The following is a 25,646-nucleotide window of genomic DNA, read 5'->3' as shown; positions in this document are numbered from 1 at the left end:
TTCTTAGGAGCGTGGCTGGGACCCCGTTCCTCTGCATGATACGACACCAACCCTTTGTAAAAAACGTTTTGCTAATACTCTAGCACGGTCCTTTCCTGGTGTTGTTGTTGTTAAATTCTTAGGCTGCGGCATTGTTCTTTCTGCAGGAACCGATTCGTCTGTGTGCTGTATGGACGGTGTCTTGAACAAGTTTCTTAAACGACCTACTGTAGGATGTGCAACAAGTGTACTTTTTGTACAGTACTGAAGTAAATTCCTTGTGATGCAAACGACGACCCGATTTTCGATTCTCAAACGGGTCATAACGTTTGGAGCCGATAAGAATTCGTTTGCGCTGGTCAATTGTCGTGCTTCGCACGAAGTTCCACTTATGTTAATACATCTCGGTGTTGTATTGGCGTCTCTGAAGCTAACTCGGACATGCCAAAAAAATCTACGACGATCCTTTCCATTTTTCGAGCCGACCGACATTCTCCGAAGGCCGAACAATTCATTTTGCTCGGGGTAAGACAAGCTTCGCTAGAATCGATTGGCTCTCCGCTCAGCTCAATGACTTCCCCGGTGATTTTTTTCATCCTGCTTGTTGCGATATCCAGTATCGCGTCTACAAGGGGTATTCCAGCAACCAGAACCCCGTCACTTGACTCTGATTCTTCCGATTCCTTTGACGTGAGTTCAGACTTTGGTACCCCAGCTACAGCGAAGAGTACCGTTGTATCAACGTATCGGAACTGGGTGGGCCCGTGGACTATGTCGAAAGACACTGCGTGCTATCGAGAGGCTCACTTTATGGACGTGTGCCCAAGCAACTACGACCGGAATGAGGTCACAAATACGTGCTGGACAGAATGTCCCATGGACTACCCTGTTGAATGCGGCATGGAGTGTATCCGGCAAAATGATGACTGCGGAATCGAGGTGGCCAGCAAAGTATCTGCCATGGCCATTACCGTCATCAGAAGCGCGACGTTTGGTGTGTTTGGCGCGTTGGAGATGATTGGTCAGAAGGTTTGGTGGGCTGCCAGATGCACTAATTCGATGCTACTGGTTATGCGAGGCATTTTTCGATACATTCGCACCATGAAAGCCGAAGACCCGCAAGCGACCGACCGCAAGCTGCTCGTTTTGCTGTTTCAGACGAGCACTGTGGTGACGGATTTACCTATCGCAATTACCGTTTGCATGAGGAGACCCGTGTCCCCGAATCTCCGTCATTCCCAATTCGTGCTGTCCACGTCCCAGTGGGTACTAATGCAAGCTCTGGCTAATGACGATAGTATCATTACAAGTTGGCGGAAATTCCGCGCCTTTCTTAAAGGTGCCAACTTCACTGAAGCCGCCGAAGAGATCACTGAGGGTGAAATTGAGTCGCTCGAGACGGCCATGAAGCAAAACACGAGCTGTGCCGGAGATCTCAAGTCCCTAATGGACCGAGCATGGTTTACCATGAGCGAATATAAAGAAGATAACCCAGCTATCACGGACGATGATATTCGACTTAAAATGAGTGAATCCGACCTCGTGCTCTACGACGTACCCATCGTGACAAACAACTGTATGCATCAGATGATCGCCGAGTCGAGTCTGTCGACAGCTTACAAGACTCGAGAGGTCTTACGCAAGACGTTCGCAGTTATCTTAAACGACCTCATTAAAGCAGGGAAAAGTGACAATGGGACGTCCTACGATGAGAAGAAAAAAACGTATAGAGTAGTGGACCTTGCATTCGCTGGCGCCGCTGCAACGTTGCTCGACCCAACTCGTATCACGCTGTTCTTCTCCGAGTATATTCAGACAATTTGTGGACCCACTCAGTTTATGGGAGAGATCGACGACGGTACAGAGCCTGCAACGTTGGGCTTGAACATACTTCAAGATGCGTTCAGAGGGAGTACCAGCTCTTGGACTAAGAAGGGAGACGGGGCAGTCATCATCAACTTCAAGAGTTCAGACACGAAAGACGTGACCGTAAACATTATGTCTGGAGGGGACAGATTCGATGAAGTCGACGTCAAAGCAGGAGGAACTGCCCAATGGAACTCAACGGTTAAAGCGCTTGGTGGTAAAACGCTTTACCTTGGCCGCTGGCGTCCAGGGTTTCTCGGTCTACCGAGCACGGGAGGTGGGTCACTTGTCCTGTGGGTGCCCAGATCTTCTCAAGGAGGACATTTAGAAATTGAAGCGAAACTTAACGTGAGCTAGACCTGTGTAATGACTGAAATACCAATAAAATCTAGAAATAATAACTAGCTGCTCTTTCTACTGCTTCAAGGCTGGGGTTAGGCCTCCGAGAAAATAATATCAATACCGCAATTACTACCTATTTGTTATTATATTACGGATTATTGTTTTTTCGCGATAATAATATAGTGTGATACGGACGGAATAATACAAATATAAAGGCTTACCGTTCGAGTGGCTTGCAGCCACCCATTCCTCTCCACCAGCCATTTTTCAGCGCCTAATTCACTTTCAAATTTTGAGAAGGCAGTCATTCTTGATTTACATCATGTCGTCCCAGCAACTCGCCGCTTTCTTCTACAACGTTCTCGAGCCTGGGCTCTACCGGTGCAACATCTGCGAACAGTCACGCAAGCAAGCCCAGCGCACAGGCTACACAAACCTGATATCTCACCTGAACTCGAAGCATCCCACTCACGGCGAAGAGTATGCTGAGTTTCAGCGCCGAAACCTGACCTCCCTCGGGGTTTTTGGATTCGTGGACGAAACGACGACTCACATGTACGACTGGTTACGCTGGATTGTCGAGCGGAATCTCCCTCTGTGCGAGGTTGAGAGCCCACTAACGAGACAGTTAGTTCGCATGAAGCCTACCTCAGCGGAGACGCTGAAGACCTACATGCAACGAGTCGCTGAACGTGTCGGCAACACCATCGCCGAGGAGATGGGCGAGTGTTTCGGTGTTATGTTTGATGGATGGAGCTCTGGGACGCGTCACTTTGTTGCGGCGTTTGTCGTGTACCACGGTAGTGATGGTCTATGCGAACGACTAGTTGGACTAGCTCCAATGAAGGACGGACAATCGGCAGACGCTCACATCAAGTTTATCGACACTATCCTGGATGTGTACGGCAAGACGTTGGCGATGGTCAAGTTTGTCGTGGCTGACAACTGCGCCACGAACAAGAGCGTGGCAACGAAGCTTGATGTACCCCTTATTGGGTGCGCCAGTCACAGATTCAACTTGGCGATGGTTCGCTTTTTGTCCAATCACGATCATCTAATTAGTATGATTCAACGCCTGATGACAAGCCTCCGCCAACCAAACAACGCCGCTCAGTTAGCGCTTCACACAGCGCTACTGCCTGGGAAAGCGAATGCGACTCGCTGGTAATCGGTGTGGAAAATGGTACACAAGTATGTGTGCATTCGCAACGCTGCGAAGCACGTTGCCGAGGTCGAAGAGCTGCTCCCCCGTCTGTGTGAGCATCGCCGGATTCGAGTGCTGCACGACAAGCTGAAGGAGCTCCAGAGCGTCAGCGAGAAGCTGCAGCATCACAGCCGAACGCTTGGTGAGGTCCGTGCTCTTTTTGACGCTTGCATGGCAATGTACCCTGTCAGGGAAGAGTATCTGAAGCCTACATCCGAGATTGTTCATTCACCGGTCTTTGAAGCAGCGGTCATCGAGGTCACGAGTGCTCTTCCTGTTTCCAGTGCAGAAGCCAAGGCGATCGAGGCGTTTCGGCGCCCAGAAAGTCCTGGACAGAGTGAAGATGAACCAGCCGCTGACTTTGCGAGTGAGATTCTGCGCCGTGCCAAGAAGCCACGTTACTCCCGGAGGCGTGCTGTCGACTACATTTCACTTCTCAGTGTCATCCCACCAACGAGTAACCGGTGTGAGCGGCTCTTCTTGGAGTGTAAGTACGTGCTTGAGCCGCACCGTGCCTCCATGCGCTCAGCTAACTTCGAGAGATTGATGTTTCTTAAAGCTAATCGAGATCTCTGGAACGCGTCGACGCTAGTGCCGTGATAGCTCTTGCTCGCAAAATATACTGAATATTGCGGCATTGCGGATTATTGTTTGTCTTGATACGCCACTATGTATTGCTGATGCCACAGCTGCCTGCGTATACTGCCTATTGTATTTTAGGAGGCCTGGACTGGGGGAGATTCTATCGATGTTACATATTCTTCCAAATCTGTTTGTCTTGATAAAATCCTTCTCCTGGAAATGTATTAATACAGCGTTAAGACTAGAACTGGGTTGATTGGTCCATATCATATGATTGGAAAAAAGTTTTGGGATTTCCATGTGGCATCGAAATTAGGCCCGTTCTCAACCGAAGCGTTTTTCTTGACGCATGCGTTGCACGCGTACCCTATCCCGTGTGCTCGGTCGAGAATGAAACTGAACGACATTGATTGGTGCAACAAAAACAAATATTGGCCAGTAAAATACGTTGTTTATGCTGTAGATCCGCTTTTCCCCCTTCCAACAAAACAATGGAAGCTGATAAGGACCCGAATCGAGAATGTAACGGAATACGTAGCCCTAAGTGTGCCCTGGCTACATGAAGTGTGACACTTCACACTTCAGGTGTATGACACGTCATACTCCGGGATATTAGGTACAAGGTACCAATGTCGTTCAAAGCCAACCATTGGTCAAACAACATTGCATTTCTATAGGTAACTTATAGTTTGTATTAAACCCAATCTTAACCTACCTTCATATATACTCAGTTTACAATCTACCTTATTTAGGTCACTTCGCTCTCTTTAAATAAAGAGGGTGCCTGTGAACTACCGTTCACTGAGAGGTTTTATACTCTCGGAAGATAACTTCGTCTAGCGCAAGGTGCTGTGTGACCCCGTCACACTTGGTAGCACTTGTAGTCAATCCACGCCACCGCGGGTAGACTACCTGAACCTTTCTGAAGTTCGTTGCCATGGATAAGATCGACTTCTCCCATATGAACGACTCTCAGTTCGAGTCGGTTCGGGAGATGGCAGGCATCTTCGGGATGGAGGCCCTGCAGAGCCTGGTGGTGTAAACACCGGCTGAGCAGCTCGAGCGCGTCAATGCATTCGACGCGTACAAACATTGCCCCATCGCGCATGTGCGGGAGAACCTGCAGGCTCCGGCGGCGGAAGCAAATCCGCCTCACCCGAAGCCAATACGGCTCAAGGTTAAGCCGTATGAAGAGAAGGAAGGCGAGAACCTGCACTTCTGGGTCCGAGAAGTAGAGCTCGCGATGGACGCGGCTCGGATCTCGATAGAGCAACTGCGTGTTGCCTTTGAATTCTCCAACCTTAGCGGCCGTGCTAAGAGTTGGGTGTACACTCGGGAAGCAACATCCCCTGGATGTTTCACATCCTGGGCTCAGCTGTGCGAACAGCTCCGAGCCGCGTTCCTCCCGGCGAACTACGAGTACCGCCAGCGTTCGCGCTTCCTCGCGTGTAAACAAGGAAGGCGCGAACTGCACGAGTATGTGCAAGAGATACGAGAGCTCACGGCGCCCCTAGTGGGAAACTTACTCAATGAACACATCAAGATGTCTGTGTTCATGGACGGCCTTCGAGTGGGCCCCGCACGCACTCAGCAGTTCCGGTTGCAGTCAAACACCCTTGAAGAGGCGATTCAAGTTGCTCTTCAAGAAGAGTACAGCCATCGCCAGGCGCGTACGCCGGCCTCAGCATGGCCTGGGAGTTCCTTGTCGGCTCCCGGTCGAACAAGCCACAACGGGACCAATTCCCATGGAACTTGGGTCCGCCGAACAGCGTGACATCCGCTGCTTCGGCTGCGGGAAGATGGGTCACTTCAAGCGCGACTGTCCCGCGGAAAGACTCCGCAGACGGTCGTTTCCCAAGCCCGTCCTCAAGGGTAGCTGGCAGAAGCCAGGATCCCGGGGACAGGGGAACGCCGGGAAACAGTAGGGGCGGGGCGCCCTACTGAGGAAGAACTGAGTCTTCGTGATGGGTGCGCGGGTGGCGCGTACCACGGGGGCTTAGCCCCTGAGAGTCTTCGCACTCTCGAATCGGCGAAGAGCAGCGACGGGTTGCTCGTAGTACACGGATGTGTACGGGGATACGAGCATCCCTTTATAATCTTGATCGATTCTGGGGCATCGAAGAATTTCGCACGCCGCCAGACGGTTGCTCGCAACAACAACAAGTTATCCGATGCTTTGAGAGAAAGCAAGGGCAACGGGACGGTGTCAGTGCGACTGGCCGACGGGAAGGTCGTCGCTGTCCCCAACGTCCCTTTGGATCTGGCCGTCAAGGTTGACAGCCTCGAACAGCTCACTGTTCTCGATATGGATTCATATGATATGATCCTGGGCATGCCCTGGCTTGAGAAGCACGAGCCCTGGATCGACTGGCGAGGCAAGGCAATCGGTGCCAGCCGCCCTGCGCAGTCCGACAGAGCTTTAATGAGTCATGTTCCCACCTCTGTCAGGCCCCGAGGCGCCTTTAAGGACTTCCAGGGTACCAAAGCATCCGGCAGATACTTGGGAGTCGTCGACGTATATGACGACTCCGAGGATGTTTGGATTGTGGCCGCGCCTAGAGGGGGCGCTGGCCAAGTGGGTAACTTAGGTCCACAGGCGGGTAGCTTAGTTCCGCAGACAGCTGCAGCTGTCACGAATACTGAGAACAGCGTGTTCCGAGTGGGTAACACAGTTCCACTCACGGTCGCCCAGACCTTAACTGAAGCGGAAGGCGTTGAACACGCTTCCTGTGTGTGTAACACAGTGTCACTCGCGGTCGCCCAGACCTTAACTGAAGATGAAGGCGTCGAACACGCTTCCTGTGTGGGTACCACGGTACCACACGAGGCCACGAGTGCCTCGGCGCCGACATCCCTAGACGTGGGCAGCAAACCTCGACGTCACGGTCGCCGTCGTCAATGACGCCGCCGCCGCCTCAAGTCGGATCCGAACTTCGTTCCGATCGACGTCGCTTCAAGCGACTCGGAGTCCAGGGCCCGGGCTCCTCCGACAAGGCCGGTGGAAGAGTGCTGTCACATCTTCGATGGCGAGACCGGTTTACCCGTCAAGGCATCTGGTGTTCACTTGGAGCCGTTGCCAGAGGTTGCAGATATACTGAACCTCGAGGAAATGACGGCTGAGGCTTTCCTGACCAACCTCAAGGCTGGAGAGATTGCTGAGATGGTACTCATGAGACCAGAGACCACTCGAGAGAAGCTGAGCTCCTCCTCTGTCTTGGACGAGAGCGTCCTGGAAGACCTGAACAAGCAGCGTCAGACGCGCTTGGGTTCTGAGATCCTTAAGAACCCCAAGGATCCGGTGTATCCTTTGGTGACGGAGTATGCGGACGTGGTGAACAAACACCCACCGACCCAACTCCCACCGGATCGAGGCGTACGGCACGAGATTGATCTCGTGCCCGGCACAAATGGCCTCTCCCGCGCGAACGTTGATGCCTTCTTCGCCGCGAAAGCGAAGCCAGGCATGGTACGGGAGTCGAAATCCCCGCACTCGACGCCGACTTTCTGCGTTCGGAAGCCAAACGAAAAGTGGCGTCTGGTTCACGCTTATAACAAGCTGAACAACGCAACGGTGCCGGCCCAAACACCAATTCCACGAAAGGATGTGCTGTTGAACAACATGACCGGGAGCGTACTGTACAGTGCGCTGAATTTGGTAGACGGATACTACCAAATCCTGATGCGAGAGGGCGACATTCCGCTCACCGCGGTAAGCACTCCAAGCGGCATGCTTTGGGAGTGGCTCGTCATGCCGCAGGGCTTGTCTAACGCCCCGGCGACGTTCAATCGCCTAGTGACGCAGCTGTTCCGCCCTTTGCGTACCTTCGTACAGACGTACTTCGACGACATATTCGTCCATAGCCGTGCCGAGGGAGGCAAGACGGCCATGGAGATGCATTTTAGGACACCTCCGTCGAGTGTTGGACGTAATCCGAGCGAACAAGCTCTACGCCAACATCGACAAGTGCGTTTTCGCGTCACCAGAGATTAAATTTCTCGGTTGCTTGGTAAGCAACGTGGGCGTTCGGGCTGATACAGACAAGGTCAAGGCCATAGCAGCATGGCCGACGCCCCCATCGCAGAAGGATCTTCGAAAGTTGTTGGGCTTGGCCAACTACCTTCACATGTACAGCGCAGGGTACGCGGGCTTCGCTAAGCCCTTGTCGAACCTGCTTCAGAAGGCCGTCGACTAGAGCCGGGAGCAAGAGCACCAGGATGCTTTTGACAGCATCAAGGCCAGTCTCCAAGAGACCCCTGTCCTGGCCCTGCCGGACGAGACGAAGCCGTTCAGCGTCGTCTGCGACGCCTCCGATTACGCTATCGGGTGTGCATTGCTGCAGGCCGACACGGCTGGATACGAACGAGTCATATCGTTCCAGTCCAGGCAGCTCAAAGGCGCCGAGCGGAACTACCCTGTCCACGACAAGGAGCTCCTGGCAATGAAATATGCCCTTGTGAAGTTTCGTGTTCACCTTCTGAGCTCTAGGCCCTTTGTGATCTACACAGACCACGCGTCCTTGAGGACGGCGGCTAACTCGCCTCACCTCTCCCAAAGCAAGGCTAAGTGGCTGTCCTTCTTCGCGGAATACAAGCGTCGAATACAAGCCGGGCCAGCTCAACGTGCTTGCGGACGCCCTCTCTCGGCGTCCTGACTATGAGTTGGCCCACATCACGCGGATGACAACGGATCTATATGATCGGATACGCATGGCGTATCGGGACGATAAGGCTGTCGCGCCTATTGTCAAGTTCCTTATGGCAGGAACGAGCGCGAAGTCCGACTGGCTCTCGTCACGACAGCGCTCACGGCTCCATCGATATGAGTTGAAGGATGGACTCCTCTACTACTGGGTGGAGCCCACTGATCCTCCACGGGTAGTCGGACCCAACGACGAGGATCTGAAGTTCGATATCCTTGCGGAGGCGCATGACGCGCCCTCCAGCGGCCACTTGGGCCGCGAGAAGACCTTTCTGTCGGTCTCTCAGTCCTTCTGGTGGACCCACATGTACAAGTGGGTTGCCCGGTACGTTAAGACATGCGAAACATGTCAGCGGGTCAGACCCGCAGGACACTCGTCGGCTCCACTAAAGAGCCTGCCCGTACCGGCTGACTGTTGGAAGTCGATGAGTCTTGACTTCATCTTTGGGCTTCCCGCCGACGGACACGGTAACACCGGACTTTTATTGTTCGTGTGTCGGCTGAGCAAGATGGTACATCTTGCTCCGGCTCCCGTCACTGTTACGGGCGAGCCAACCGCAAGGTTGTTCATCGATGGCGTGTTCCGCTATCACGGTCTCCAGGAGACGATTGTCTCGGACCGAGACCCGCGTTTCACTGCTGCGTTTTAGAAAACGCTGTTCCCTTTACTGGGAACTCGTCTGCAGGTGTCCACTGCGGACCATCCGCAGACAGACGGCCAAACAGAGCGCGTCAATCGAGTGCTCGAGGACACTCTGCGCAGTGTGTGCGCGGCAGCACCACGTACGTGGTCGACGCAGCTTCCGGTTGTTGAGTTTGCGCTCAACAACGCGATGCACGCGTCCACGGGGTTCTCGCCGTTCTACTTGAACGGCTTCCGCCACCCCAGAGTGCCTCTCACCCTTCGAGGAGACACTGACTCCTCTATTCTAAGTGGGGGGGGGCTCGGAAAGCCCTTTCCTCCCAGGTCTCGGATGTGAGACCAGTTTCGCTGCGGAAACAGGTGGAATCCTTTATGGATACCAAGCTGAGCATTGTCAGCAGGGTCCGCGATGGCATGGCAGCGGCCCAAGATAAACAAAAGGAGTACTCAGACAAACATGGAAGAGAAAAATTAAGCATATTTGAGGTTGGGGGCTTACCGTTGCTAGACGAGAAACCTACCGCTTGACACTTTCAGCTCTGTCGGCAGCAACAAGCTGAAGCACCGCTTCATCGGACCATTTGCAGCCCTGGCCAGACATGGTGCGTCGTACACCATCGACCTGCCAAAGTCAATGACGACGCACCCGACGTTCTATGTTGGACGTCTTAAGAGGTACTTTGACCCGCAGGGGGTTGCTGACGCGCAGCCCCCCCCCTTGACCCAGCTCCTCGAAGCGACGGCCGGTCACAGCCGTCGACAAGGGCGTCGGAGCAGGCACCCAAGCCTCGGTCGGGACGGCAAGGCTGCGGTCAAGACCGTACGCCGGAGGGGCTCCATACGAACGGACCCCGGCGCCATACGCCGAGTACGCTGAGTACGCCGGGTACGCACCATACGCGTTCGTCTGGGAGTGTGCCGCAGGCGGCTCCGGACGTGGCAACGATCCGTCGGATCATGCGAAAGGCCTCGTCCAGATCGGACGAAGCGGCCCGGCGATCCACCCGCAGGTGCAGGCTCGCGACCTCTCGCTCCAACAGGTCCAGGCGGCCCGCAAGACGAGCGAGCTTGCCCTGACTCCCGGTCTGGGCGGCAGCATCACCGCAAGTCCCAAGGTCAAGTGTAATTTCAAGCACGAGGACACGTTGACGGAGGCGGTCAACCTCAGGGCCCTGTGTCGGACCCTCAGTCGGAGCACTCGGACGAGAGTGGCTTTCGGGAGGCGCCGAGTACGCGTACGCGTACGAGGGCACCTCCGCCGCTGCTTGACCGGAATGGAGAAGTCCATTTCCACGTGGAGCGGACCCGCCAGGAGCAACGGCGTCGCGGTAAGCGACAGCTTCTCGTGAATTGAAGGGGTTATGCCCACTCCGAGAGCTCGTGGGAGCCAATTGAACGGCTCCTGATTGACTGCCCGAAGGCTGTCGCAATCTGGGAACAGAAGCGGCGGCAGCTTCATAAGTAGTCCGGGGCTTCTTGCCCGAACGGGGTACGGACGACGAATACATACCGTACCCGCGCTCATCGTGAGCGCTAGAAGCCGCGCGCTTCAAGATGTCCCTTGGCAGCATACGCTTGCTGATCAAGTGAGCAAACCTCACACGAAGATCACGCTGATCCAGGATGTGGGACAGCTGCTGATCTTCATGGAGTTCCTATAACTCCGTGGGTGAGTACTTAAGAGACTCCACCCATGCCCAGAACATGTCCTCACGAGTACTCCACGTGGGACAGCTCTCGGGCATAACCCAGGGGTATCCCCAAAGAGGGTTGAGACCACCCCGGGTCTCGGGCTTCTTACGACAAATCGTTGAGTCCTTGAGAGGGATGCGGTGTGGCGCGAGAAGCACACCCCGACCAGCCTCCATGTTGTCAACGAACAACTGTTCTTTCTGAACAAGGGCACGCTCGTAGATGCCCCTAGAAGTGTGGCCGCCCACAAGGCTACGAGGAGCGACGAGAACCTCTAAGAAGAGGTCAGCCCCAGAGCTCTCCTCGGAAGGCCAATACCCTCTTGAGTTGATGGCAGCTCCCTGGCTGACGGGTGCCGCCGCCGAACCCCCACGCACACGCTGACAGCTTGGAAATCCTCCTGCGGCTGGTGGAGGTTTTTCGAGACCCCCCGAGGCTCAACGATAGCACCCTCCTCTTCCTCCTCTTCCTCCTTCTCCTCCTCTTCATCCGATCCGAGGAGTCGAAGATACTCTGATAGGAGTGTTGAGTCGCCTTCTCCTCGCGGAGTGGAGACTTAGAGGCTGTACGCTTCTTTAAGGGCTTGGCGCCTTCAGCCTTAGAGGCGTATGCACGCGCAAGACCCTCGGCAAGCGAGAGACGTTTGCGAGGATTCCCTTCCTCATCGCCACTGGCTTTGGGAGACCTTAGCCTTGACGGCCGGACTCTCAGAGCGCACAGACGTTCCGGGACTGTGATCACCTTGATCACTAGCGAGTGACTGCACGCTGTCATCCTTGTGCTCACTGAGCACTAGGCTGTACCCTCCCACAGAGCCCGCAGGAGCAGTGTGCGTGCTCTCGGACTCGGCTTCATCCACACTGCCAGAGTTGAGCTCACGTTCCCGAACCGAGGGCTCGGATGATTGTCTGAGGCCGAGGGCGACGGACTGCGGCGCTTGCTTGTTCGCTTGCCCACAGCCGCGTCACCCGAGGAACCGATCGCCTCGGAGGCCACCTGAGTAGCCTCCTTAAGCTCCGAGCCTTTGCCGTGAGGCTTAGTGCTCTTGGCTTGCGCTTTACCGGCCGCAGCCTTGGAGCGTGTCTTAGCACCGCTCTTTGCTGTGCCACGAGGCATAGTAACGGTCGAAGTAGAGACCTAGACGAAGAGCGCACAGATTGCTGGTCGAGGCTCTAACTGATAAGTGAGCCTCCGCCGCGCTCGCGCGGCCAAGTGGATGGTTTTCGACTTTGAGAATGAGAGTTTGTGACGAACACCTCTTCATTCTGATTGGTCGGTAAACCGAACCCAAGTGGGGGAGGATGTAACGGGGTACGCGGCCCTAAGTGTACCTTGGTTACATGAAGTGTGACACTTCACACTTCAGGTGTATGACACGTCCTACTCCGGGATATTCGGTACAAGGTACCAAGGTCGCTCAAAGCCAACCATAGGTCAAACGACATTGCATTTCTATAGGTAGCTTATAGGCTGTATTAAACTCAGATTAACCTACCTATAAATATACTCAGTTTACAATCTACCTTGTTTAGGTCACTTCGCTCTCTTTAAATAAAGAGGGGACCTGTGAACTGTCGTTCACTGAGAGTTTGTATACTCTAGGAAGATAACTTCCTCTAGCGCAAGGTGCTGTGTGACCCCGTCACAGAGAAGTCCCAGTGGCTCGCCGTCTCGAGGCGGAGCTTGCTACGGTGGCACCTTCAATTACAGCATTACCAACCAATGGGGTGGTCGCTGTCACAATTCACGGTAACCGCACTAATTACGTTATGGAAAACGCTGAGTCCGATGCCTTTGTTCAGCTTCAAGAGATTCCGACGCAGCACAAATAAGGGCGAGAGATGCAGAAAGAATTGATACTGTCCCTACCATTCTAAGTGGCTCACGAACTGAAGGGCGTTTTGCGTGGGAGCCGTACGAGAATGCCACAGGATCTCATTCGCAAGGAATGCACCATACGAGAGATCAAGCTCAACACGCGGACAAATAAGGCCGATCGCATAAAGTGTCTCCGCCGGTATGATGAGCTGGTAAACAGGGGCGAAGATCCTACATCTGCATCGACAATGGCTTCTGGCAACACCCGTCGTACCAAGCACTGCATGTTCCGCTTAGCGAATGTCGTGCTGTCCAAGGATATGGTGACAAGACTTGCTGAAATTACTGGTATGAATCATGTTGGATATATTTGCCATGCAATTGACTATTTTGTTGTATTCGTAGGAAAGAACTTTGTCGAGCTGATTTAGACGACCCCCAGTTTTCTGAGAAAGCTCTTTTCTGGCGCGATGTTGAAACAGCGTACAAAGAGAATGACGAGGAATATAGTGGACTGATCGCTGACGACGTCGAATTCGTGGGAATCACCCCGGGAACCATTGTACCGCATAATGCCGCAAAGTTGGAAGAACTTTGGAAGGAGCTGACGTCCTTCTTCAGTATCTCCGAAGCCAATTTTCGTCTATCCGGGACCCACGATCAGAAATTTTACGCATGGCAAAGCGGATGTGCTTAATTTTGGTGCTGGACCAAGGTAGAAATTTGGGCTTTAGTTTGTTTGCTGTCATACCTTGTATAACATAAGCGATTTGTAAATTTACTGTAGGTTCGACCGGAAGCACTGAGCTGCGTTCGTGGTGGTATGTACGAGGAGGATGCGTTTGATTCGCTCTCCGCTTCCGTACCCACCCCAATGCGGGAGCGTCGTGCCACGCCAAGTCAGCGCGGTAGCAGCCGAAAACGCAATGTGCGCTCACCCACCAAAACCACACCGAACAAGAAGCAAAAATCTGAAGCTGAAGCTATGGATGCTCTCGTTACGCTTGTTGGAAGAATTGCAGCGGAGCGGGAAGCTGAGGTCGCTCTTGGAAGGGAGCAAGAGCAAGAAGCTTCGATGCGAGTACGCGGCGAGCAGCATAAAATGCTCGACGACATTCGTAAGCACATTAGTGCGCTTGAGTGCGAAATGAACTCCGTTGCCAGTCCTATAAAGCTACGGTTGCAAGGAAATTTGGAATTCTTTCTGGAGGAGCGACAGCGGATCATGGACAGTGTTCGCTCACGTCATGGCTAACAGCAAGAAGCAACAGCGCCGTCAGATCTGCTTGGTGATAATAGTCCATGAAACGAAAAATGTGTTTCAGGATGTGCCTTTTGATAAAACTGATCGCGTTTACAACTGCCTTATGCGCTGTATATGTCGGTGTAGATTCACGCTGCAGACAGCTATCGTACGCGCATTGTTAGTTATAGAATTCACTCGACGTGGTTGCATTCATCCAGTAGGTTAATCACATTAGCACGGTCCACGCAGCCTTATCACGCTGCTGGTCATTCTCATGGGATAGAGTCGCTTCCTTCTAATCCGAGTTGTCCAGCTCAACCTCCTCGTTACTCCTAGTGTCATCGTTAAAACCTGCATCACTGTCTTTTCCTGGTCAGTGCGGCGAGTTCTGTACCAGGCCGCTTTCTCCATCTCAAGCAGTTGACCACGATCGCCGGTTTTCCCCCGTACGCACAGCACTCACGACACACCAATCTATTTTCACAAACGAAACGTTGCGGTGTGTGCCACTGCCGAGCACCACGATGGCCTCCTCGCTCGTCGGGATTTCGTCCTCCAAGTCGCCGTAGGTCATGTGCAGGTAGTTCATCGGGGACAGCAACTCAGCCGCTGCGAACAACGTGCCCATGACGCGGACGCTGTGACGTTCCATGTCGCCGTTCAGGTACAGCTCGATATCGACGGACAGGGCCGTCTGGTCACCCACACTCACCAGGACTCCAACCAGCTACCCCTTCGTGACGCTCTCCAGCATTGCCTCGGCACGCGCTAAAGTGTATGTTGTCGACCAGAACCTGAGATGGCTGCTCCGTGGCGATGTACGACGTGAACGCCTTCCTCACGCACAGCAACAATAGCCTGGCTAGACTAGTCGAGCTCACCAGCCTGACCGATCGACAGACCACAGAACGAAGCGCTGGGCGGTCGTGTCCATGAATGTGCGCATAGTTGGAGCGCTGTTGACATTTTCAAGAGCAGGCCGAAGAGAAAGCCCGTGTTCGTGGGGGCACCACATGCCTCCAGGTGGAACTGCGCCGAGAAGAACGACTTGTGTTCGTGGATATTAACCTTGTTTGACTTGTCGTTGGCGCTAATTGAGAGGGTCCTCTAGCCCTCAGACAGAGTGCTCGAGTTCAAAGAGTATTCGGGGTTCTGCGGCGTGACGCAGCAGCGTGTAGAGCGAATGTCGATGCAGGACTTGTTCATACCGCAATAGCCGTACTTCAACTTGTCTGTGGTGACACCGGCGACCAGAGCTCGGTTCTGGTTACCCAGATACATACCGAATATAGACTATATGTTCTCTTGGTTGAAGGCCCAACGGATGCTGTCAATGGTCTTACAGTCGGGTAAGCAGATCATTATTGATGGAGAAACCTTCGTACTGCAGCTCGCTATCGGGCAGGTCGCAGTCGTAGGGCACGACCGTGAGCTCCACTTCCATGTAGGACAAGTACGGCACGATATTGTGCTTTATTCCGCAGCGGAAGGATACGAACTTGGGAGACGCGCCCTTGTTGTACACGGTCACTTCCTCGACGGTCACTTCGGCCACGAGGTTTGCCTTGTTGGACTCCACGATCTCAGTGGTTTGGCCCTCGAACACGACCTTGCCCAGCACGGCAGACACGCTTCGGGATCATGCGAGTACTTGGACACACTGAAACCCGAGATCTGTACTGTTCCCGACTCGAAGGACTTGGGCAGGTTGAACGAACCCTTGACGTCGATGTCGGGTACGCCGTAGCTGCCAATAAGAAAATACGTCAGCACAAGGATCTGGCCGCGCTACGACGGATCGGACAGAGCCCTACCATACCCGCGCTGAACATTACGTCGGCCGAGATGCTCTTGTCTAGCTTGAACAAGAAATAGGCGTACGTAGTGCTATCGGTCAGCACCAACGTGCCACGAGAGGAGTTGTCTGTGTCTGCGTCCACGAAACACTGCACAGGCGGCCGGTATCGCGCTCTCCGAGAAGGTCACTAACGACATGCCGACAATTGATTTGTAGATTGAAGCTTGATGGAGCGGGGCGAAGTGATGGTCCCGGTAAAGTAGTGCTTGGAGGCAAAAAAACAAAAACAAAATCTTGGCAGCGAGTGCGCACAGACCTAAAATGGTAGACGCATCTTGAAGCGCCCCCCACGGCTGAACCGTCGGTAGTTGGCGAACACTGCGACTGGAGAAAGACTCACTAGGTTACACTCAGGCGCTGGACGTGGCTTGTATTTTACTTTGTTAGCAGCAACCGTTACCGCTTTCTCGTGTGGAACGACGTCAGACTCAAAGTAGAAAAAGCTTGACGACGGCTTAATAACCCGCTGATGAACTCATCTTGTTACACCACTTGCCACTGCAAGATACTAGCTGTGCCACGTGCATCATCATTTGTATTGTCTTGATCCGGTTGAGAGGGCCCTGGTGCTGATGAAACACTGATCATTTCTGCTTCCGTCGGTACTTGCTGGGCAGTGGTCATTGCTGCATTATTACGGCCTTTATTTCTCAGTAAATTTTGCTGGGGACGATGCAAATTATGTCTTGAAATGCGATTGACTAATTCGGATCGAACCCTTTCGTCCAGCAAATCGACGTGGCTTCCATTTTCTACCTCAACTTCCGACGAATCGTATGTGAGTGGCTCCTGATCATTCCACGACCCTACTTCCCGAACTATTGCCCCCACGACTTGATCAGGTGGTTTGGCTGAAGATGCACAACGCTGGGTAACGCAGAAATTGTGTAGCCTCATACATGATGATATAATAACGCCACAATGACGAAGGCGAACATGAATAGGCTGCTTTAGAATTCTCCACTTGTTCACCAGAAGTCCAAAAGCCATTTCAATACGAATTCTTAGCTGGCTTATATGAAAATTGTAGTTGTCACGGTCTCGTCTACCAACTGCGTCTTATTAAAAGGAGTCATTACACGCTTACTTTGGACATAAGCATTATCGCCGATGACGAAGTAGTTGCCCGAGACTTCTTGTAGACTATTGCTTAGTTGCCAACGCTGGAAAGCGTACGAATCATTCATCCACCAGGTGAGTTGATAGAAAACGCAGTTAATCGAGAAAGAGAGTCTGCACAAGCTTGGATATTCAGTCCATATTTCTGATAGTGTCCGGAGAAAAACAATAGTACGCGACCGCAGTCATCTTGACGAAGAACGCGTATTGGGCAAAGCCACCCGTCAATCACACCAATGCAATCCTCAATAACACCTCGATTGCTGAGAGACTGAAATTTGCTCGCAACTCGCTTCATATCATCCAGCGTTTTTGGAAATCGAGGCGCTAGAGCGTCAGTATTGTTGATAGCGTACCTCACACGATACACAGCACGGTAGAATGTAGTAGTACTACATCCGGTAATGGCACGGATGTGGTGATGGCTCCTAGCATTGCAGCTGGCGTGAGTGGAGGGACACCGCGAGAACGGCGTAGCGACTGGTAACAGTCGACTACCAAACAGGGCCCCACAACATATAGTAATTCCTCGAAAGTAGACAAGCTCATCCTGTAGTACTTCTTATACGCAGACTCTTTCAAAAGCGTGGTGGCATCGACTCGCCATGAAATGCGTTCACGAACAACAGGATCTACCTTCCTATGTGATCAATGGCGCTTGAAGACAGCCATACAGTCGAGAAGATCGCACAAGGTGTCGTCGTCTTTCCACCGACGCCGTTGTCGAGCTGTAGGGACGTACCGCTGCTGCGAAATACGGTGGAAACGAAATGAAATACGCGTCATGTCGATGGGAGCGGGACAAGTGGCATCTGAATTTCGAGCTTAACGGTAAAACGTAAGAAATAAAAGCAACATGTTATTGGTCCAAATCGGAAAACGCACGGCAAACGCATCGCAAATTGAGCCTTTGCATACAATTTCAGCTTTTATTGACATCAAATTATATAGCGCGAACCCGAATAATCTCAGAATTATTTTGAGGTAAGGGTACACCCAAACAAATAATTCTGGAAGATATTGTGACTTGAAAATCAAACTGTCGATTCTTAAGTGGGCTCGAATGGTATTGTATCGCATTCATTTACAACAGATGACTTTATCAGTACACGGTCGTAATACTACTCTTGTGTGTCCTCACTTTGATTTAAGCAGCTCTCGTTTTGATCGGGAAAAGTACTACAAATTAGTATTTAAAGGTCATATCTTGAAATTGATAAGACTAATGCTACCCAGGTTTGTGTGCTCATTGTAAGTTACGTTCGATGTACTTTAGTATTACAAATGTGTTCAGTATCAATAGTTGTGACGGGGTCACACATTGGCTTCCGAGAAATTACAAATTCTCCGTGGATAGTAATTTACAGGTCCCTTTTGTCTAAGGGAGCGAAGTGACCAATTTAAGGTAAATGCAAATTGAATATATTCATAGGTAGGCGAAACTTGAGTTAGATATACAAACTATAAGTTACCAAATGTTAAGCTATTTCATCAGCCAACGGCTGGCCTCGGACGACCCTGGTTTTTATTATTAAAAATGAATTTAATAATAAAAATAATTCATTATTTTTTTGCATTTGTATGAATTGATACATCTATTGGAGGTAAACCTTTAAATTTTAATAATTCTGTTTTTAATTCGAAAAACTGTAAGACATTTTGAGATATCCTGAAGTGTGCGCATCTTGCTCCTCCGCGAGGATGTCGAACTTCAGATCCTCCTTGTTGGGTACGACCACCCATGGGAGGTTTACTAGGCTCCGCCCGGTAATAGAGGAGGCCATCCTTCAACTTTAATCGGCGGAGCCGGGAACGCTGTCGCGATGAAAGCCAGTCGGACTTTGCGTCCGTTCCTGCGGCTAGGAACTTGACGATAGGTGCGAAAACCTCATCGTCCTGATACGCCACGCGTATCCGATCATATATATTTGTTGGCACCCGTTTGATGTGGGCCAGCTCGTGGTCTGTACGCTGAGAGAGGGCGTTCACAAGCACGATGAGCTTGACCGGTTTGCACTCAACGCGGATGTTGTACTCCGCGAAGAAGGACAGCCATCTCGTCATCTGTTGGGAGAGGTGAGGCGAACTTGTCGCCGTCCTCAAGGATGCGTGGTCTGTGTAGATCACATAGGGTCGTGAGCCCAGAAGCTGAACCTGAAACTTGACAAGGGCGTACTGCATTGCAAGTAGCTCCTTGTCGTAGACAGGGTAGCTCCGTTCGGCGGCTTTGAGCTGCCAGGGCTGGAACGAGATGGCTCATTCAAGTTCAGCCGTGTCGGCCTGCAGCAATGTACAGCTGATGGCATAGTCGGAGGCATCGCAGACGACGCTAAACGGCCTCGTCTCGTCCGGCGGGGCCAGAACCAGAGCCTCTTGGAGGCTGGCCTTGATGCTGTCAAAGACATCCTGGTGCTCTTGCCCCCAACACCAGTCGGTGTCGTTCTGGAGGAGGCCCAACAAGGGTTTAGTGAGGCCCCCGTACCCTGGGCCGTACTTGTAAAGGTAGTTGGCCAAACTTAACCACGTTTAAAGATCCTTCTGGGATCGGGGCGTTGGCCGTGCTGCAATGGCCTGAACCTTGGTTGGGTCAAGTAGAACGTTCAACGTTGTCGACGAAGCAACCGAGAACCTTCGTCTATGGTGACGCGAAGACGCACTTGTCGATGTTACCGTATAGCTTGATCGCTCGCATCACGTCAAACGCTCGATGGACGGGCCTCAAATGCACCTCCATTGCCGTCTTGCTTCCCTCGGCACGGCTATGGACGACGACGGCGTCGAAGTATATTTGCACGAAGGCGCGCAACGGCCTGAACAGCTGCGTCACCAAGCGGTTGAATGTCGCGGGGCGTTAGACAAGCCATGCTGCATGATGAGCCACTCCCAAAACATGTCGCTTGGGGTGCTCACCGCGGTGAGCGGGATGTCGCTCTCGCGTATCAGAATCTGGTATCATCTGTCTACCAAATCCAGCGCACTGAACAGTACGCTTCCGGCCATGTTGCTCAGCAACCATTCTTTCGTGGGATTGGTGTCTGGACCGGCAACGTCGCGTTGTTCTCTGCAAATTCTGGCAACAGTTCTCAGTGGTCACCAGATGCCTTAACGGGTAATTCGATCTCGCCATCGAACATGTGATAATTCTCTTCCACCGGGAGTGTCGGAGGTGCCAAGGTCCGAGACTCCGAGTCGATTGAAGCGACGACGATCTGAACGAGTTTCAAATTCGATTCTCGGCGGCGACGGCATCGTCGTCGACGGTGATTGTGACGTACCCACGTCTGGGGATGTCGTGGTGCCGACATCCGAGACACTCGAGGCCTCGTGTGGCACTGTGTTACTCACACAGGAAGCGCATCTGCAGCGGGGCTGCCGTATCTTTAGCGTCAGAGGAAGACGTTCGACTCAAAGAGTCACTAATACTAAGTTCCTTATCCAAAGGACACTTACAGCCCAAGACCAGGGCTCAAAGTTAACAGCTTAACTTTTATGCTTCAAAACCAGAAGTGTTTTATTTACTATTATTGCGGCCAAGCCGCCTAGGGGTAAATGTATCTCTTTAACTATCTATCATAGTTAAACCTAATCAAATGCATAACGTGTGGCTTTCAGCCAACGTACTGAGAGACCTTGTTAACTCTCCAACTTATGTACTGAGAGTTTGTTAACTCTCCGGGTACTTCGTACCCCTGTGTGCTCCACACCATGTAACCCCGTTACACTCTCCCACACTAAGATGAGAACATTCCGTTCTCGAAACTCTCCTCAGCGAGGTCACGTCTTGTTAAGACGGCGGAGGTTACTACACCTCACACCAGCGTTGTACAGCTCCGTGAGCTCACAAACGCCTACGCATCGTTGATGCCCAACTTCTTGTCGTCGGCCCACGGCCCAATGCTCCAAGCGCAGCGCGCATCTTGCTCTCAAGCGGTCTCAGACCTACGCTCGCGCTCCGCGCCTACTCCAAGAGCTGCAAACCGCTTACAGCAATGCTCTTGACTCATTCGAGTCGTCGACAACAGCTCAGCGGTTGGACACTCGCTTCACAAGCGATAGGTCCGTGGTTCAAACCCACTAGGGCACAGCCCTCTCGTTCCATGAACGATTGTTCACGCTTGGACAAGCTTAAGGGCAACACCCTTTTAGCTCAATGGTTGAGCGTTGGCTTTGAGAGCCACAGGTCGGTGGTTCGAACCCGCCAGGGCACAGCCCTCTCGTTCCATGAACTGTTGTCCTTGAATGGACAAGCTTAAGGGCAACGCCCTTTCAGCTCAGTGGTCGAACGCTGGCTTTGAAAGCCACAGGTCGGTGGTTCAAATCCAACACGCGGGCGCAGCCCTCTCATACCATGAGTAGTTCGTTCTTCGGACTGAACGTCCGGCATCGCCCTTGTAGCTCAATTGTAGAGCTTCGTCCTGTCAAGCCAAAGGCCAGTGGTTTCGATCCCCGTGCGGGACACCACTTTCGCTGTTACAGCGCATCCCACATTTGGATCATGCTCATCGAGCAAGTTGTTTCAAAACAACTATGCGTCTATCGAGACGCTTGTGCCCTGAAACTTGTTCAGCACAACACGAAGCACCCTGCTTCCCTTCGGGACCATGTTCCCTAAACACTACAAGGTCTCTCCACCTCCTGCTCCCGCTGCGAGCACCGCTCATACGTACGAGCTGGCTGCTGCAGCTACTGGTCAGAGCCTGAGCTCAACTACTGACCTCATCGCTCCCCACTCTAGTGGGAGGCGCCCAGCGCCTGGCGACGCTGTCGCACGCCATGGTGGCGCTTCGGCACATGATGTGCCCGGTCGTAAGCGTCAACGACGTCAGGGCAATCTTGCCGGAGGATAACCTCAAACTCCCATGAGTTCTGTGAGTGAGGGTAACCCCTCCACTTCACTAAGTACTGGGTACGACCCTGGCGTCTACGCCACGCCACAAGGCGTTCCACGTGAAAGTGGAGCTCACCATGCTCATCGAGCAGAGCAGGAGGAGGCCTTGCCTCAGCTGGGCTCTCGCGGGGAGAGTCAGCACTTGCCGGAACGGCGTCTGCGTCCATACGACGCCGGCGTCCACGACGCGAACGTTCACCGCCCATCGGTCGATCTCGAAGAGATGATCCACCTTGTGGATAGGTTAGAGCCACCACTGTTGACTCACAACCAGGTCTCGGACCTTGAGCGTCCAGCTGCTCGGCTGAACGTTCAGCTTGCCTTGCTCCTGCATCTCGAGCACTTCGCTCCGCGACCTGTGGCTCTGCCACATGCTGTTGATTAGCCATCAGTGGATCCACCACTTGCTGTCGTTCAGCCTCCCGTGGCTCTACCACCTGCTGCCCTGCAGCTGTCCGTGGCCCAGCCACCGTTGGTGCCAACGCCTCCGCGCTCACCTGAGCAGGGTCTTGGTATGGCTTAAGCAAGCCAACATAGAAGACCGGATGCGTGCGCATCTTCTTCGGAAGGTTGAGCGTATACGCTAGGCCCTTCCTGGCCACGACCTTGAACGGTCCTATGAACCGAGGTATCAGCTTCGTCTTGAAGACTGCAGACACTGCATGAGTAGGTAGGTTTTTAGCGTTTAATAAAACTTGGTCACCGACCTCAAACCTCTCAACATTGCTTCTGCCCTTGGCATCTGCATGTTCCTTCTGCGTGTCTTGGCTTTCAGCCATAGCGTCGCGTACTTGACGCATTACGCTCAGTCTCAAAGAGCCAAAGTCATCGACTTGCTTGCGAACCGCAACAGGGCTGACATCAGCTAGCCGCTCGGCTATCCCTTCCCCACCAAGCCCTGAGCCACTGCATGGCGGCGTCAGTGGGACGCGAGGGTTAACCAAGCCGTTCACATAGAACGGAGTGTAGCCTGTCGAGGCGTGCACTGCATTATTTAATGCGAACTCAACGAGTGGGAGCATCTGGCTCCAGCGTTTTGGCGCCTCAGCGCATACGCTTCGGAGGGTATCCTCCACAACGCGATTCACGCGTTCGGTTTGACCATCGGTCTGCGGATGGTCCGCTGTGTACATGTCCAAACGAGTGCCGAGCACTCTGAAGAGGGACGTCCAGAACTTCGCGGTGAAGCGCGGGTCTCGATCCGAGACAATTGCCTCAGGCAAGCCATGTTGGCGAAAGACTCGGTCTAAAAACAGCAAAGCTGTACCTTCACCATCAATGGTGTCCGGCACTGCCGCTAAATGAGCCATCTTGCTCAATCGGTCTACAAAGACCACTATACCTGTGTTTCCCGCCTTATCCTTGGGAAGGCCAAACACAAAGTCCATACTCATGGACTGCCAGCATCCCTTGGGGACAGGCAAACTCGCCAATGGCGCTGCCGTGCTCGGCGCGGACTTTGTCCGTTGACACGTCTCACACGTGCGTACATAGGTGCCGACCCACTTATACATCTTGGGCCACCAGTACATCGAGCTCACCGAGCCATAGGTCTTCTCCCGACCTAAGTGCCCGCCCACGGGCGTATCATGAACCTCATAGAGGATTCGATACTTTAGATCCTCATCATGAGGAACGACTACACGAGGGTTATCCTCAGCGTCGGTGCTGTAGTACAGCAGGCCGCCATCGAGTGAGTATCGATGCAGCCTCGCGCGTAAGCGCCCAGACAATTCCTTGTCAGAGTCTTTAAACTCTTCGCTCCCAAGAGCCCGTAGCAGCGCTACGCACATGTCGTCTTGTGCATACGCTCCGCGTATCAAGTCAGGCACTGACGACATCACTGTCGTGACATGAGCTAACTCGTAGTCCGGCCTGCGCGAGAGCGCATCGGCCACTACATTAAGCCGCCCCGGCTTGTACTTCACCTCGAAGTTATACTCGGCAAAGAAGGAAAGCCATCTTGCCATTCTCTGAGAGAGATGAGGCGACTGTGTCGCAGTGCGTAACGACGCATGATCAGTATAGATCACAAAAGGCTTAGAGCCTAGCAGGTGTACCCTGAATTTGACTAGAGCATACTTCATTGCAAGTAGCTCTTTGTCATGAACTGGATAGTTCTTCTCTGCAGCTTTGAGCTGGCGAGACTCAAACGCGATCACGCGTTCACGCCCTTCGGCGTCTGCTTGTAGTAAAGCACAACCGATTGCAAAATCGGAGGCGTCACAGACGACGCTAAACGGACTATCCGGGTCCGGTAGCGCAAGGATCGGAGCCTGGAGAAGGCTCTCCTTCACAGCCTCAAAGGCTCCGTCGTGCTCGACGTTCCAGCACCATGGTGCGTCCTTCTTAAGGAGATCTGATAATGGCCGAGCCATCTCCGCGTAGTTCGCACTGTACTTGTGCAAGTAATTGGCTAAGCCTAGCCACTTGCGTAAGTCTTTTTGGTTCTTGGGAGCCGGCCAGTCCACGATGGCCTTGACTTTGGCAGGATCTGCCCGTAAGCCACGCTTCCCAATGAAGCACCCGAGGAAAGGTATCTCCTCCGCGCCAAAGACGCACTTGTCCAAGTTGGCATATAACTTATTAGTGCGCATGCACTCGAGCACCGCTCGCAAGTGGTCAATGTGGTTATCCACGTCTGACTTTCCGTGCTCGGCACGACTATGGACGAATATATCGTCAAAGTACGTTTGAGCGTACGCCCTGTGGGGCCTAAACAGCTGCGTCACAAGACGATTAAACGTTGCTGGTGTGTTCGACAGCCCCTGGGGCATCACCAGCCACTCCCAGCGCATACCGCTCGGAGTACTCACCGCTGTCAGCGGAATGTCGCTCGCTCTCATGAGCAATTGGTAGTAGCCATCGACCAAGTCGAGCGCGCTGTACAGCGTACAGCCTACCATGTTGTTCTGCAGAACATCCTTGCGAGGAATCGGCGTTTGCGCCGGGGATAGTGGCCGCATTTAGCTTGTTAAAAAGCATGAAACAATGCGCCACTTGCCGTTCAGCTTTCTGACACAGAAACGTGGGGTGTCGAGTGCGGAGACTTACTCTCACGCACCATCCCTGGCTCGTGCTTCGCACGGAAGAATGCGTCAATGACGTCACACTGCTCTCTCGGCAAAGGCCATTGCCTTGTTACGCAGTATTTGGTTCCAGGAACCAGGTCAATCTCATGACACACGCCTCGATCCGGAGGCAGGCCCGTCGGTGGGTCTTTTGAGACAACGTCTCCATACTCCTTCACCACCGGGTAGAAGGGATCCGAAGGATCTTTGAGGATCGCCGATCCACTTCTTGCGCTCAGCGCCTTCTTGGTGTCCTCTAGGACCGCGTCGTCCACGACGGATGAGGAGTTCAACTCCTCCTCAGGTCCCAGCAAGACCACCTGGGCTAGCTCGCCTGCCTTTAAGGCTTCGCCGAACTCGGCAATGGACATCTCGTCCAGCTCTAGCAGAGCATCTGCAGCGGGCAGAGTATCAAGGCTGATATCGCCTTCTACCTCCCCCGTCACTCCGTTCACGAGTGTATACAGCTGTTCACAGCAATCATGTGGAGCATCACCGCTCGTCACGTTGGACACATCGTCCGACGTCGAAGACGTCACAGACGCCCTGCGTCTTCTTCTCCTCTCCCTCCGCGACCGAGCCCGGCCGGATGAGGGCGGTGTGGCGACATCTCCGTCACCACCACCGGGTGCAGCAGCA

General features: G+C 53.1%; 2 protein-coding genes across 2 annotated transcripts; both read left to right on the top strand.

The window, feature by feature from the left end:
* Positions 1-789: 789 nt before the first annotated feature.
* PITG_17656 (uncharacterized protein) lies at positions 790-2,202 on the top strand (the record flags this gene model as incomplete). The annotated part of the gene is made up of 2 exons (XM_002896468.1): positions 790-930; positions 1,006-2,202. The coding sequence occupies 2 exons, from the start codon at positions 790-792 to the stop codon at positions 2,200-2,202; spliced, it is 1,338 nt and encodes a 445-aa protein (XP_002896514.1).
* A 13,052-nt stretch (positions 2,203-15,254) lies between these two features.
* PITG_17654 (uncharacterized protein) lies at positions 15,255-15,818 on the top strand (the record flags this gene model as incomplete). The annotated part of the gene is made up of 4 exons (XM_002896467.1): positions 15,255-15,271; positions 15,326-15,407; positions 15,477-15,498; positions 15,556-15,818. 4 exons carry the CDS (start codon positions 15,255-15,257, stop codon positions 15,816-15,818), a joined length of 384 nt encoding a protein of 127 aa, XP_002896513.1.
* Between the last annotated feature and the right edge of the window lie 9,828 nt (positions 15,819-25,646).

This window comes from Phytophthora infestans, genomic scaffold (assembly GCF_000142945.1).
Source record: "Phytophthora infestans T30-4 supercont1.59 genomic scaffold, whole genome shotgun sequence".
Lineage (NCBI taxonomy): Eukaryota > Oomycota > Peronosporomycetes > Peronosporales > Peronosporaceae > Phytophthora > Phytophthora infestans.
The sequence above is the reverse complement of the archived record's forward strand: the minus strand, read 5'-3'. Positions and strand labels throughout refer to the sequence as shown.